Genomic DNA, 15621 nt, shown 5'->3' with positions numbered 1-15621 from the left:
AGGTCTAAAAAGCCATTCTTCCAGTCCACCCCACAGGGGACAGAAGGTCTACTCGCTGGGGACCCTCCTTCTCTGAGTGTCCAATTTTGTGGTTACACGGGCCAATTATGATCATTTCATCTGGTCCAGGAATTGGTCCCATCCCTGCTGGAACAACAGCTCCCTGTTCTGCTGAACGTTATCCAGGAGGAGCACATCATTGCCTGCACGGCACTTCAGTCCACCATGGATGTGGTGGATATGGCGGCTAGAGTCATCACCTACACAGTGGTTGTGCAAGGCATTTCATGGCTTCAGTCATTGGGGTCCCAAAAGACCTTCAACAGAAGGTGGAGGACCTACCATTCAATGAGACAAATTTGTTTGCAGAAAGAACTTATAGGGTCCTCCACTCCATGAAGGACCCTTGCACAACTCTGCGTATTTTGGGGGCGTACGCTACCCCTTTCAAGCAGGCCCAGGACTCCTCCTACCAGAGACCAAGTGAGCAGTTCTGGCAGCAGCGTCAGCAATATGACAACCGTTAGAACCACAGGCCCCCATGACGCAAGTCTCACCATCAGCAGTCCTCCACGTCTCACCATAAACAGTCCAAACAGCAGTTTTGTGGATTTTGTCAGAAGCCCAAGAGATCTTCCCGATCCAGTTACTCTGCATTCTGGTCACCACCAGAATTCCACCACTGTCGTCTTTTTCTACCTATGGGCCTCCATTGCATCAGCCAAGTGGGTCCTAGAACTCATGGCTTGGGATTACTCCATCCCATCCACTTTTACCCCACCTACCCATCCCCCCTACCCTGTCCCTCTCCAGGGACCCTTCTCACGAGAACCTGCTCAGTCAAGAGGTATAGCACCACCTGCATCTGGGTGCCATGGAGCCAGGTCCATCCTTGTCTGGTGCCTTGTTCTATATCCTTTGACATTTATACCATTTCCCAGGGTTCATACCCTGTCTCTCCTAGAGACATGAACCCAGTCCACAGTGGTACATGAACCATTATTTTAATACAGTGGACCCCAAAAGATTAGTTAAATTCAATAAAATATACTAAGGATATTGCAGGAAATTGCCAAATCTGTCTTAAACTTACTATAATCTCCCTGCTGTTTTCCTTTACAGACCATCTGTTGCGAACCGGTAGTCAGCATTCTGATAGCAGTGGCTTTGCTGAAGATTCTTCTGCAGACTTCACACTCCAGGTAAGCTGCTCTTAGATTCTAACACAGTGAGTTTCTGGTCCATGACTAAGGCTTTGCGGGGCTGTCTACGTAGCCCACAGCAGTGAACCCCCCAAGTTGAGGTCAACAGACTTGAACTTGTGGCACTTTCTAAAAAGAGCTATGTAGACATTGTGGCTTGGGCTCTGAAGCCTCTCAAAAGGGTATCTGTGTAGCTATTTTTAGTGCCATAGTACAAGCCCAAGTCTGTTGATTCAGGCTGGGAAGCTTGCTGCTGTGGGCTATGTAGCTGTACCCCTAGAAGGTACAGTAATACTAAATAGTTGTAATACCTTTATGGTTGGTGATCTTGCTGACTAGCCCTGGATCCTGACAGGGTTTTCTGTTTCAGGACTGGACTTGTCTGGCCTCCTTCTGTAGTTTTGCATTAACCTTTTAGAGTCTTCTAGATGGGTAATCTGACCTGAATTATTTGAGGCTTAAAATAAGTTTTAAGTTCAATATTTCCTGTTCACTGATTATTTGGTAAACCTTTGCTCACTGACTGAGCCTTTAAAACTGATTAGCCTTCTTGCCTAATAGGCAGAGAATAAAGGTGAATGTAAATAGGACAAAGATTAGCAGAAAAATCCAGTTTTCCTCCCATCCACTGGCATGTATTTGACGGAAGTTGGTGCTTTTATATCAGTGTAAGAGGTCTGTGCTGGTCTTCATACTAGTTAAAGAATCTTTTAGAGAGTCTTCATGTAGTCCTCAATGAAACATGGTAACTAAGTTCTTAGTGGCCTAGACAGGCCCCAATAGTGATGGCTACCTGTGTTCATTAGAAAAATACTCTTTATTTTAACTTCTTTTTTATTGTTTTTTACTTATTTTAATGCACACATTAAGAAATTGTTGTGACTGAGACAGTATTGGTTTGTGCTATGGGATTTTTAGATTGATGTCTTCTCCACTTCATTTCAGAAAAGTACATAATTAAGGTAGAAAATATGGGTGAGTGGTTAAGCTAATATAAGAAGAAAGTGAGAGCTTGACAACTAGGTGCAGAGGACTTGTAAAAAGTCTCAAGGCATAAAAATGGTATAGAATGTTTTCTAAAATAACAGTATGTTAGTGCCATCTACTGTTACAGCAACGAAGGGTCCTGTGGCACGTTATAGACTAACAGAAAAGTTTTGAGCATGAGCTTTCGTGAGCACAGACTAACTTCATCAGATGCTGGTCTTGGAAGTCTGCAGGGTCAGGTATAAATAAGCCAGAGCAAGGATGGGGATAACAAGGTTAGCTCAGTCAGCAAGGGTGAGGCTTACTACCAGCAGTTGATCTGGAGGTGTGAACACCAAGCGGGGGGGAAGCTTCTTCTGTATTTAGCCAGCCATTCGCATTTTTTGTTTAAGCCAGAGCTGTGGGCATCGAATTTGCAGATGAATTGTAGCTCAGAAATTTCTCTTTGGAGTCTGGTCCTGAAATTTCTTTGCTGTAGGATAGCTACTTTTAAGTCTGCTACTATGTGGCCTGGGAGATTGAAGTGCTCTCCTACGGGTTTTTGTATATTGCCATTTCTGATGTTTGATTTGTGTGCGTTTATTCTTTTACGTAGAGACTGTCCAGTTTGTCCGATGTATATAGCAGAGGGGCATTGCTGGCACATGATGGCATAAATTATATTGGTAGATGTGCAGCTGAATGAACGCACGATGGTGTGGCTGATCTGGTTAGGTCCTGTAATGGTGTTGCTGGTGTAGATATGTGGGCAGAGCTGGCAACGAGGTTTGTTGCATGGATGGGTCCCTGAGTTAGAGTGACTGTGGTGCGGTGTATAGTTGCTGGTTAGGATTTGCTTCAGGTTGGCAGGTTGTTTGTGGGCAACGACTTGTCTGCCTCCCAAGGCCTGTGAAAGTGGGGGATCATTATCCAGGATGGGTTGTAAATCCCTGATGATGCACTGTAGAGGTTTTAGCTGAGGACTGTAGGTGATGGCTAATGGCGTTCTGTTGGTTTCTCTCTTGGGCTTGTCCTGTAGTAAGAGGCTTCGTGGCACACGTCTGGCTCTGTTGATCCATTTTTTCACTTCCTCATGTGGGTATTGCAGTTTCAAGAATGCTTGGTCGAGATCCTGTAGGTGTTTGTCTCTGTCGGAGGGGTTGGAGCAAATGTGGTTATATCTTAGTGCTTGGCTGTAGACAATGGATCGTGTGGTGTGTCTGGGATGGAAGCTGGAGGCATGAAGGTAGGCGGTTACGGTACAGGGTGGTATTGATGTGGCCATCATGTATTAGCACCGTGGTGTCCAGGAAGCGGATCTCCTGTGTGGACTGTTCCAGGCTGAGGTTGATGTTGGGGTGAAAGTTGTTGAAGTCCTGGTGGAATTCTTCCAGAGTCTCCTTCCCATGGGTCCAGATGATGAAGATATCATCAATGTAGCGTAAGTAGAGATGGGGTGTTAGTGGACGAGAGCTAAGGAAGCGCTGTTCCAGGTCAGCCATGAAAATATTGGCATATTGAGGGGCCATGTGGGTACCCATAGCTATGCTGCTGATTTGAAGGTATATGTCATCACCAAATCTGAAATAGTTGTGTGTGAGGATAAAGTTACAGAGCTCAGCCATCAGATGTGCTGTAGCATCATCAGGGATACTGTTCCGGACAGCATTTATTCCATCTTTGCGTGGGATGTTGGTATAGAGAGCCTCTACATCCATGGTGGCTAGGATAGTGTTTTCTGGTAGGTCATCAATGTCTTGCAGTTTTCTCAGGAAGTCAGTGGTGTCTCGGAGATAGCTGGGAGTGCTGGTGGCATAGGGTCTGAGGAGAGAGTCCACATAACCAGACAGTCCTTCAGTGAGACTGCCAATGCCTGAGATGATGGGGCGTCCAGGATTTCCAGGTTTGTGGATCTTGGGTAGTAGGTAGAATAGCCCCGGACGGGGCTCTAGAGGTGTGTTGGTATAAATCTGTTCTTGTGCTTGTGTAGGGAGTGTCCTGAGCAGATGGTGTAGTTTCTTTGTGTATTGCTCGGTGGGATCTGAGGAAAGTAGCCTGTAAAATTTGGTATTGGAGAGTTGTCTGGAAGCCTCCGTCTGGTAGTCAGACCTGTTCATGATGACAGTAGCTCCTTCTTTATCTGTATCTTTGATTACAATGTCAGGGTTGTTTCTGAGGCTGTGGATGGCATTGCGTTCCGCATGACTGAGGTTGTGAGGCAAACGATGCTCTCTCTCCACAATTTCTGCCTGTGCGCGTCGGCGAAAGCATTCTATATATAGGTACAGACTGTTACATAACTTTCTTTAACAGCTCCTTTGCAATACAGAAGCAAACAGAAATAATTAGAGCTGCCAATACCTCTCCAACTCCTCTAAATTCTAAGCAGCTGTTGAATTTCTTGGGGTTATTATGAAAGTGTATATCAAGGACTTCCTCTGTCAGGGGGAAATTGGAGGCATTCCCCTCCCAACTGTTGTAAAATTGTGGAAATGACTTGTGAGTGATAACAGTTGCTTGGTCTGCAAACTTTGTACTTCACCTTAGATATTTCCAACACAACCATCATCTTTGTGTATAGGAGTTTAATAACAGCCCTGAGAGAGTATCATCATCATATCTGGACACCCATCTTCCCTTTTAGCCATCATTTGTCTAAGATGTTCATATTTGCTATGTTAAAATTTTTCTTTTTAAGTCCCTGAAACCCCAATTTTTTTTTGCTCTTCCATTCTGTTCTACCTCCATTTTATTTATTTATTGGCAATGAGGTATCTAGAATGGAACCCAGTGTTATAAAGTGACATAGAAAGGACCTTTGTTTATATGCTATGTAACATATGGCTCTTGTATTTTCTTTGACCTGTTTCAGTGTCGTATGTCATTACATATTCAAATTTAACTTCCCCTCTGATTATTATTCTTGCAACATTACTGATTCTCAAATTTCTTCCTGCCACTGAGAATATCTGTGTTTAGGATCATTTCCACCCCAAAGTATGAAATGTCTCTGTTGCTAGAAGTTGTATTCCTAGTGTTCTGTCCCTTTCTTTGGAATTTCTCCAATCTTTGTTTTGCCTTTCACAGGTTCATGAGTCATTGCAGGCCATGGGAAGCAGCGCTGACAGCTGTGACAGTGAAACAACAGTGAAGTCGCTTGGTGACGAGATTAAGACGCCAATAGCCAAGAAGCAGATGTATTTCGATGAGCTTAAGGAAGAGGAGGAAATTATCCCCACAGATGTGGATCTGCCTTCTAAGAACAGAATAGAAGATGTGGAAAAACTCATGGAATGTGGATCTGATGAGAGCCAAGGTAATAAGAGCAAGCAGATTCAGACATCAGATAGGGGCGAAGGGGATTTCGGAACAGAAGACGAAAGGGGTGTTTCCACTCAGCAGAAGGAATTTGAATTACTAGAGGAAGGTAGTGATGAAAGTGATCTGGACAAAAGCAGCGAGTGTGAGTTTCCTCAGTACCTAACACACCATATTCTCAGATCAGCGGCATCCATGGAAAGCAGCAGTTCATCCCCTTCTGCTGTGAATAGGGTGAATGTTGCTTTGCAAAGAGCCCAGATGAAGATCAGCAGCACTTCTGGTTCCAGACCAGGGCGTGTTCTTCTCACATCAAAAGATCTCCACTTAAAGCAGAGATGCCACTTAGCCAAATCAGGTTATCCTCTGAGGCGGTCCCAATCCCTCCCTAATACGTTACTGAATCCTGTGAGAGTTGTGTCTGTTGTGAATGTCCTGTTATCTCCAGGAAAAGAGACTTTGTGCAGTCCCCCTTCTTTCACCTACAAGTACATGCCTGAGGGGGAAACCATACTGGCAGATGAGGACGAGAAGTCAGCAACTGAGACAAACAACAGTGCATCTGCGTGTACATCCACGCTGTTCATTGCTCCGTCACCCATGAAAAAAGAAACTTCCCAGAATAGGCTGAAAAGGCTGGTGGATGAATCCAGTCACAGTAGACTACAAAGCAGCCATTTGTCCATACCAGCACACCTATCTCAGTCGACGTGTTCTCTCCACTCTCTTCCTTCTGATTGGCAAGACAGGCCTGTGTGTGAGCATATGAGAACTCTGAGCACCCATAGCATCCCAAGCATCTTGGGATCTTCCTATAGTCCACGAGCTTCTGCTTTTGGATGCCCCTATTCCCAGAGGCAGGCTGGATGTCCTCATCGGCCTCATGCTGTTAACCCACCTTCTACAGTTGAAATGCAGCTGCGTAGAGTCCTGCATGATATCCGCAACTCTCTGCAGAATCTCTCTCAGGTAAGAGGAAGCCAAATTCAGATCTGTGGTCAAAAGGGTTTTTTTTGGTGGTGATTACTGTTGAATTCAATAGCAAACGTTAATCTGCTCTTAAATGTGACTTGTATCTATCCCCTGTGTGTTCTGTCAAACCAAGTTGTAGCATGATCAGTCACAAACGTGACCTTTATGAATGTTTTATTCGATGGGCTTCTGCGTACAATCACCTCTCCATTCCCACCTCCAGCTGGCTTTGCTTTCCTTAATACAGTTGAGTCAGTGATGATGGTTCTTTGTAAATATTGTGGAAAAAAATTAACTGTTTTGTCAAACTTAGACTTGCTTAGACTTGCAAGTCATTGATTTTGTCCTTGCCTTTAAGGATCTGCTTAATTCCCTCTTCATCACCCTATCCCTTTAGCTAACCATTTTTTTGGTTTGTATATTCCCATCCCTTTTGCTCCATCAGCTGCAATACCCATTAGTTAATGTATCCTGTAGACATCTTGAGCTGTTCATTTTTGCTCTCCCTGTGTATACAGTATTCTTTTACTTTCCAGCTGATCCACAAGCAGCCTCACTTTTTCCATTCAGGTTGCTTGTTAAGGCCCACTGTTGCCTTAAGATTTATCTGTAACTACCCAACTTTGACAGCCACTCAGAATAAATCCATTTAAAATTAAAACACACTCGTTACCAAGTTATGCCAGGCACTAGCCCTTGCTGATTAACCTCACAGTCTTATTGGTATGCTTTCTCCTCCACTGTCTCTCTGACTTGTTATCCACTTGGGTGGCTGACTTTGGCTCCAGTCCTGTAGGCCGCTCTGAATGGCACAGAGGTTTACGTGGGCAAAGCAGCTTCAAGGTCAGGGTGTTGTGCTCCAGTCTTGTCATGGGATGTTTGTGGGTGGACTCCCATGTCCTCATGGAACTCCATTCTGTTTGATGTGGGGCAGGGCATCAACATACTCACACACCCAGTTGCAGGTCCAGCATCTCCATCTGTCTGCTCCTTGGCACAAGCTGAGGTGGTCTGTCTGTCAAAGGACCCCAGTGCCCGTGGAATTGATGCTTTTGTGCTGTTTGCCATTTATTGGAATTTAGTACCCGGTCTTGGCATAGGGCTGACTATATTGACTTTGAAACCACTGGGACTACTCAGAGCTGTACACACTGTGCTGGTAGTAAGTGTTTTCAGACTGACCTCGTACCTATACTGGGAATTTTAGCAGGAAGTTCCCTCCCGTGGAAGCATGTATAGATAAGGCTGTGGAAGCTTAGTCTTCTCACCATCATGTTAACCAAAACTGCTGAAGAAGAAGCCAGTATCTGTCTACCTCAAAGAGCTAGAAGGGACCCTCAGAGGTCGTTGAGTTCAGTCCCCTGCACTCACAGCAAGACATATCACCATCCCTGACAGACTTCTTTTTTAAATCTATTTGCTGCAGATCCCTAACTGGCTCCCTCAAGGACTGAGCTCTTAACCCTGGGTTTAGCAGGCCAGTGCTCTAACCACTGAGCTTTCCCGCTCCCTTATTGGAGCCATGTCTGTAGCAGGATTTTAATGGTGAGATAGACATGAGCATTGGTGGGAATATTTTTGTAAAATGTCCTCATTTAGACATAGCCATAATAACCCATCCCAATCATGCATGAAGCATATCTCACCTGGGCCAGAGTCTCTATCCTGTTGACTGTATTTCACTCCATCAGTATTATTAATGGAGATGTTTGCATGAGGAGTTTTATAGGAATAAGGACTAGTATATTTGTTTTTATTCTCTGTGCAAAGATGTCCTCTGTCATATTCACTGCTGAAAAAAAATTAGTGAAAAGTTCCAAACTCTAGAGTGCAAATTCAGGTTGAAGATAAAGAACAGATAAATTCCTGGAGTGTGAGGAAGAGAGGGACAAAAACCTTATAGTGCTCATGTTTAAGCAAATCTCCTCTTAAAATGTATTTCAGATTTTCTATGGCATGTCAGTTACCCTTTGACATCTGTCAGAATTACGTTGGGCAATCCATATTTTTCTGAGGGGTCACTAAGTGCAGTTTTCAACTGCAGCGTGTATGTAGGTGTAACAATTTGAAAACACTGTCTAGCTGCACCACTCCTGGGATACGGTAAACAAATAAATATTTTTTTTCTGAAATCTATTAAGGCAGGGACCTTTGGATGCAGGCAGTAGGTTGACCTAATATACAAAAAGGGTAAATCTGCACAGTGAAGGTTTAGGTGATGATGGTGTGAAAACAATGCCCTGTTTTGGTTTTGTATGAATCCTTTTGGCAGCCCTGAACTACTGAAATGTCAACTAAACAAATTGTATAGGCCAGTGGTTCCCAACGTTTTTAAGATGGGGACCTATTTTTACAATTCAGGAAGACTTTGTGACCCAAGGCAATTCAAAACGGGGGGCGGAGGGGAAGAGGAGGTTCTCCCCTGGGAAAACCTCCTCCTCTAGCCTGCCCTGGCTTAAACCCCTCTCAGCCCCAAAATGCCCACACACCCCTTGGCTTAAACCCCTCTTAGCCCCGCCCCCTCTCCTTGGGTTAATTCCCTCTCAGATAGGGTTGCCAGATTTTTGGAAAATTTATGTGGGATAGGCAGCTCCAGCCACAGGGATCCCCAGCCAGGGCAGCCTGTATTGCATAAGATTTCCAAAAAACAGGGCGGCGGTGGGGAGGAGGGGCATTAATACAATTAAATTAAGTTCCACTTCAGCACAGCAAGGCAGGGCAGGGATCAGGAGCTGGGAGAGTGAGCGGCATCAGAGCCACATACAGCTTGGAGCTGCCGAGTTGGCAACTCTTACCAAATCTAATTGCTACTCATGTTTGGTTGGGAATTCCTGGTATAGGCCCAAACATATCCTTCCTTCCTGTTTCCTGCAGTCAGCATGATATTTTCCTATCAAGTTTTAAGTCAGTGCTTTGGTGGTATTGAGTCTAAAGTACCATGCTTCAGGGGTATCCTGTGTCTCTCCACTTTTTAAGGCTGTTGTGCATGCACATCAAATATCCTTTTCATGATAATTGTATCAATTGTACAGCACATATTGCCATAGAGCCATTATTGTTTGACTGGTGCTGCATGTTTTATTTTCTTTATCAAATTCAGCACAATTGATCTTCTAGGATTCTGCACTGCTGCCATTCACTGTAGTGTGTAAGGAATGATTTGTATTGGCATTTTCACTTCCAGTGATTTGTCTCTTTTTTTCTAGTACCCTGTGATGAGAGGACATGATCTTGCTGTTGGCTCCTATAGTGCTCAGAGATCATCCATTCTACCTCTGTATGAAGTAAGGACCAGTAAATTTGGTTTTATTAAGTGTTTCAGTAGTACCCTCAGTGTGCCTTATTCTGTACAGACACAAGTCAGCAGGGTAGGAAGAAATACATTCTAGAATATGCAAGTAGCTAATTGAGGTGATAGCTGAGATATTAGTGATTATCTTTAAAATCACAGAAGCTGGGTGACAGTCCAGAGGGCTGGGAAAGAGCAAATTAGAATGCCAATATGTAAAAAGGGGAATAAGGACCACACAGGGAATTGCAGACCACTCAGCTTCATTTCTGTACCTGGCAAAATAATGGAGGAAATAATTAAGCAATCAGTTTGGAAACACCTAGAAGATAAAATGGTGATAAGTAACAGGATGGATATGTCAAGAATAAAATGTGTCTGGCCAAACTAATAGCTCTCTTTGAGAAGGTAACAAGTTTTGTGGATAGTGGGCAAGCAGTAGATGTGGAAAAGCTTGATTTTTTTTTTAGTAAGGCTTTTGAATATTGTTGTGCATGACCTTGTCGTAAACAAACTAACATGTGAACCAGGTGGAGCTACTGTAACTCACCTAGAAAATCATTCTGAGAGGGTAGTTAGCCGTAGTTCAGTCAAACTGGAAGGGGCTATCGAGTGGGATCCTGCAAATAGCTCAGTGGTCTGACCGTTGGCCAGCTAAACCCAGGGTTGTGAGCTCAATCCTTGAGGAGGCCATTTAGGGATTGGGGCAAATAGCTGTCAGGGATGGTGCTTGGTCCTGCCAAGGGGGCAGGGGACTGGACTAGATGTCCTTCAAAGGTCCCTTCCAGTTCTAGGAGATGTGTGTGTGTGTAATGGTCAATCTTGGGCTTGGTTCTCCTACATAGGATTGTAGAATCCTAGGGCTGGACGAGTTTTTAGGAGGTCACAAAGTCCAGCCCCCTGCCCAAAGCACAACCACTCCTAACTAATTGATCCCAACCAGGACGTTTAAAGCTGGGACTTAAAAACTCTAGGTATGGAGATTCCATTCTACGTGATGCATTCCAGTGCTTTCCCACCCTCCTGGTGAAATAGATTTTCCTAATATCCAACCTAAACCTTCCCCACTGTAATTTGAGATCACTGCTCCTTGTTCTGCCTCCGTCACTACTGAGAAGAGCCTCTCTTCATCCTGTTTGTAATCCCCATTCCGGAAGTTGAAGGCTGCTGCTATCAAATCTCCCCCTCACTCTTCTCTTCTGCAAACTAAATAAGCCCAGATCCCTCAGTTTCACCTCATAGTTGATGTGTTCCAGCCCCCTAATAAATTTGTGTGCCCTTGGCTGGACCATCCACATCCTTTCTATGCTGGAGGCCCCACAACTAGATGGCAGTACTGCAGATGCAACCTCACCAGTGTCAAAAGGAGGGGAATAACAACTTCTCTAGATCTGCTGAAAATGCTCCTCCTAATGCACCCCAATATGTCATTAACCTCCTTGGCTACAAGAGCACGCTGCTGACTCATATCCAGCTTCTCCTCTGCTGTAATCCCCAGGTCCTTTTCTGCTGCACTGTTACTTAGCCAGTTAGTTCCCAGCCTGTAACAATGCTTGGGATTCTTATGTCCTGAATGCAGGACTCTGCACTTATCCCTGTTGAATCTCATCAGATTTCTTTTTGCTCAATTCTCCAATTTATCTAGGTCACTCTGGACCCTACCCCTGCCCTCCAATGTGTCTTCCTGACCCTCTAGCTCAGTGTCTTCCCCAGTTTGGTGAGGGTGCAATCCATTCCCTCATCCAGGCCACTAATAAAGATGTTGAGCAATACCGGCCCTAGAATCAATCTTTGGGGCACTTCACTTGAAACTGACCACCAACCAGACATTGAGCTGTTGATCACTACCCATTGAGCCTGGTGGTCTAACCCAAGGGTGAGCAAACTTATTACATGGGGGACCTCCTCTTCATCCCTGCAGTTAGCCTCGGGGACCCCAACGTGTGTAATAAAGTCCAAACCAATGGAAATTTCTGTTATGGTCATATGGAAAAAAAAAACAAACCAAAAAAACCCTACCTTTGGCGTGTGCCAGTCTGTGTGAGGCAGCAACATAAACTGCAATGGTGCAATACAGGTGGAGACAAAGCAAGGCATGTTTGAAGAGCCACCTTCCCCAGCCCACCCACGCAAATATGAAAACAAAAAATTCACTCTGTTTGAAGAGCCCTCCCAACTCCAGTAGTCCCAGGTAGTTATCTAGCTTTTTCAAGAGCCTGACCCAGCTTAGGAAGGAAAAAAAAAAAACACTGCTGTTTAAAGAGCCCACTTTACCCTCCCCTTTTCCAGCCCTCCTGGGCAGCCTTTGGCTACGTCTACACGTGCACCCAACTTCGAAATAGCTTATTTCGATGTTGCGACATCGAAATAGGCTATTTCGATGAATAACGTCTACACGTCCTCCAGGGCTGGCAACGTCGATGTTCAACTTCGACGTTGCTCAGCCCAACATCGAAATAGGCACAGAGAGGGAACGTCTACACGCCAAAGTAGCACACATCGAAATAAGGGAGCCAGGCACAGCTGCAGACAGGGTCACGGGGCGGACTCAACAGCAAGTCGCTCCCTTAAAGGGCCCCTCCCAGACACACTTTCATTAAACAGTGCAAGATACACAGAGCCAACAACTAGTTGCAGACCCTGTATACGCAGCACGGACCCCCAGCTGCAGCAGCAGCAGCCAGAAGCCCTGGGCTAAGGGCTGCTGCCCACGGTGACCACAGAGCCCCGCAAGGGCTGGAGAGAGAGTATCTCTCAACCCCCCAGCTGATGGCCGCCATGGAGGACCCCGCTATTTCGATGTTGCGGGACGCGGATCGTCTACACGTCCCTACTTCGATGTTGAACGTCGAAGTAGGGCGCTATTCCCATCCCCTCATGGGGTTAGCGACTTCGACGTCTCGCCGCCTAACGTCGATTTCAACTTCGAAATAGCGCCCAACACGTGTAGACGTGATAGGCGCTATTTCGAAGTTACTGCCGCTACTTCGAAGTAGCGTGCACGTGTAGACGCAGCCTTTAAAGTAAACAAAAGAACTAAACAGAAGATCAACATAATTGCACTTAAAGCCTGGACACTCTCAGGAAAACTGAAACGAGGGGTTGTGCCAGTAAAAGCACATCTCTGCAAAACTGGGGGCGGGGTGGGGGAGGGAGAAAGGGCACAGAAATTATGTCAGAGTCTGCTGGAGGCAGGGAGGTGGGAAGCTAAGCCAAGAGAGGCTACAGGGGGGCAATAGAGTGGGCCCCTGCAGGGAGGGGAGGGGAATTGGAAATGAAGCCAGATGGGAGGCAGGGAGCCGATGGCAGGAGGCAGGCAGCGCAGCTCAGCTCATGAGCACAGCAGCTATGGGGAGGAAGTGGAGAGCCTCCAAGGGGGTGAGCCTATTGTCCTGTGTCCCCCTTTTGAAATTTCATGAGCCCCAGCTTGCATACCCCTGCTCTAACCAGCTTTTTATCCACTCCACACTTCCTGTAACTTGTGGGCAAGAATATTGAGTGAGACTGTATTGGAAGCTTTGCTAAAATCAAGGTATATCACATGCATGTCCACAGAGCCAATTAACTCATCATAGAAGCTAATCAGATTGGTCAGGCATGACTTGCCCTTGGTGAATCCATGTTGGCTACTCTTGATCACTTCCCCCTCTTCTAAGTCCTTCAAAATGGATTGCTTCCGGTTCTCCTCCATGATTTTTCCAGAGACTGGGGTAAAGCCAAGTAGCGAGGCACCACTGGACCCAAAATCTCTTCATTACCAGACAGGCGCTTTAGCAATATCAATGTTCAGTGGCTTCACCAGTGATCTAGACAATGCTATAAAGTTTGTGGCTAATACTGAGCTGAGAGGAGTTGCAGGTGGTTTGGAGGATAAGGTTAAAAGTCAAACTGGTCTGGACAAAACTGGACAAATGTTCCTTCCTGTGGTGTGGTCAGTCTCATTCCTGGGCCCCAGGTCCTCTGTTTAGTCCACTGGTCCTACCGTATGCATCACGTTACGCTTGTTGGGGCAGGGGGCAGTCTTGGGGGGAACCCAGTCCCCACCCGCTTGCTCCAGGTTCCAGCCCAGGGACCCTGGACAGCCGCTACCTGTGAGGGCTGACTTACTTCACCCAGGCCCCTGCAGCTCCTCTCCCTGGGCCGCTTCCCCCAGACGCTTCTCCGTGGTATCCCCTTCCTCGAGCGGTAGTCATGGCAGCCGGTCTCCTCCTTAGTTGGCTCCTTCTTCCAAGTCTCTGGTGAGGCTCCAGACCCTCCCTGGGTTGGGGCAGCACAGCCCCCCGGGTTGCTGAGGCTCTTCTCCTCTTTCATGGTCCCAGGTGTTTCTCTCAGTCTCTTTCCTTCTCACTCATCTCCCAAACTCTCCTTCACCACCCTCGCCTTGCCCTGCGTGGAGAAGAGCTGATAAAGGTAGCCCGGAGTAGGGTCAGCTGGCCCTGATTGATTTAGGGCAGCCTGCTCCTCAGCTGTTCCCACTTTGGTTGCCAGCTCTGTCTCAGCTCTCTTTTCACTCCTGCCTCCCCTCTCCTGGCCCCACCCTGCCACACTTGCACTTCGGAAGGAAGGGCCAACTGAATACATACAAAAATGGGAAGTAACTCCCTGGGATGGAGTAGCTCAGATAGTGGTCTGGGGGCCATAGAAGAGCACATGGTAAACATGAGTCAACAGTGTAACATTTTGGGGGGAAAAAAAAAAGCAAACGTGATTCTGGGATGCATTAACAGGAATGTTGTAAGCAGGACACGAGAAGTAATTCTTCTCCTCTGTGCTGATTAGGCCTCAGCTGGAGTATTGTGTCATTTCTGGAAGGATGTGGACAAATTGGAGCAAGTCCAGAAAAAAGAAACAAATTATTAATGGGTCTAGAAAATCTGACCTATGGGGAAGATGGAAAGAATTGGGGGTCTCTTGTCTGGAAAACAGATGATTTAGAGTGGACATAACAGCTTTCAAATACATAAAAGGTTGTTAGAAGAGGGAAGAAAAAACGTTCTTGTTAACCCCCTAAGGACAGGACAAGAAGCAATGGGTTTAAATTGCAATAAGGGCAGTTTAGGTTTGAGATTAGGAAAAAATTCCTAATTGTGGTGATTAAGCATTGGAATACGTTGTGTTGTGAGATAGTAGCATCTCCATTTTGGCAATTTTAAAGAGTGGATTGGACTGGTGGTATAGAACAGTGGCGACCGTGTGTGCCTGAGAGCCACGTGCTGGGATTTCTGTATGCTGTTCTGTGCATGTGCCCCACTGCTTGGCTGGAGAAGCACATGGTGGCAGTGTTGGCAGCTCTGGGGCAGTAATGGCAGCTCAGTGAGTCACCAGGATCGAGTTAGAGCGAGGGGGAGAGGGATGGCATGGAGTTAGAGCCGGGGTGGGGGGGCTGGGGTTGCCTGGTTCTCAGGGGGAGGGTGGGGATAAGGTTATATACATTGGATGTGCTGTGAAAATGTAAGAAGTGCTGAAGTGTACCATGAGGGATAAAAGTTGCTGAGCCCTGCTCTGCAAGTCTTGCCTTGTGTGTGGTAAATTGACCTAGAAGAGGTGCCACAGTCCTTTCCAGTCATATGATTCTGTGGTGATACAAGTGCTGCTCTAAAGAGCTTACAAATAAGGCTCCAGTCTCACAGACACTCGTGTATAGCAAACTCTCATATCTGGGGGCCCTGGGACCAGGAGGTTGCTGGATATTAAAATATTCTGGGTAATAGAGAGGGATACCTAGCAATGCATAACACTAAAAAAAAGATTAGATATTAAGAACTAAACAAAAATGAATCCAGAGTACTTTATTTACCAACAACAGTAGTAGCGTACACTGTAAATTTACAGTGTTTGCTGTATTTATGTATGTTTACTTTCACTACACTGTAC

General features: G+C 45.9%; 1 protein-coding gene across 4 annotated transcripts in view; it reads left to right on the top strand.

Moving 5' to 3' along the window:
• The window catches only part of ITPRID2 (ITPR interacting domain containing 2), a 71285-nt gene that overhangs the window by 34884 nt on the left and 20780 nt on the right, over nucleotides 1-15621 (top strand). For all 4 annotated transcript variants that reach the window (XM_075001371.1, XM_075001370.1, XM_075001369.1 and 1 more), the window contains exons 11-13: nucleotides 1123-1202; nucleotides 5256-6455; nucleotides 9665-9742. In XM_075001371.1, the coding sequence (XP_074857472.1) occupies nucleotides 1123-1202; nucleotides 5256-6455; nucleotides 9665-9742 (1358 nt within the window). The remainder of the gene's footprint in view (nucleotides 1-1122; nucleotides 1203-5255; nucleotides 6456-9664; nucleotides 9743-15621) is intronic.

Source organism: Carettochelys insculpta, chromosome 8 (genome assembly GCF_033958435.1).
Source record: "Carettochelys insculpta isolate YL-2023 chromosome 8, ASM3395843v1, whole genome shotgun sequence".
Taxonomy (NCBI): Eukaryota; Metazoa; Chordata; order Testudines; family Carettochelyidae; genus Carettochelys; species Carettochelys insculpta.
The sequence above is the reverse complement of the archived record's forward strand: the minus strand, read 5'-3'. Positions and strand labels throughout refer to the sequence as shown.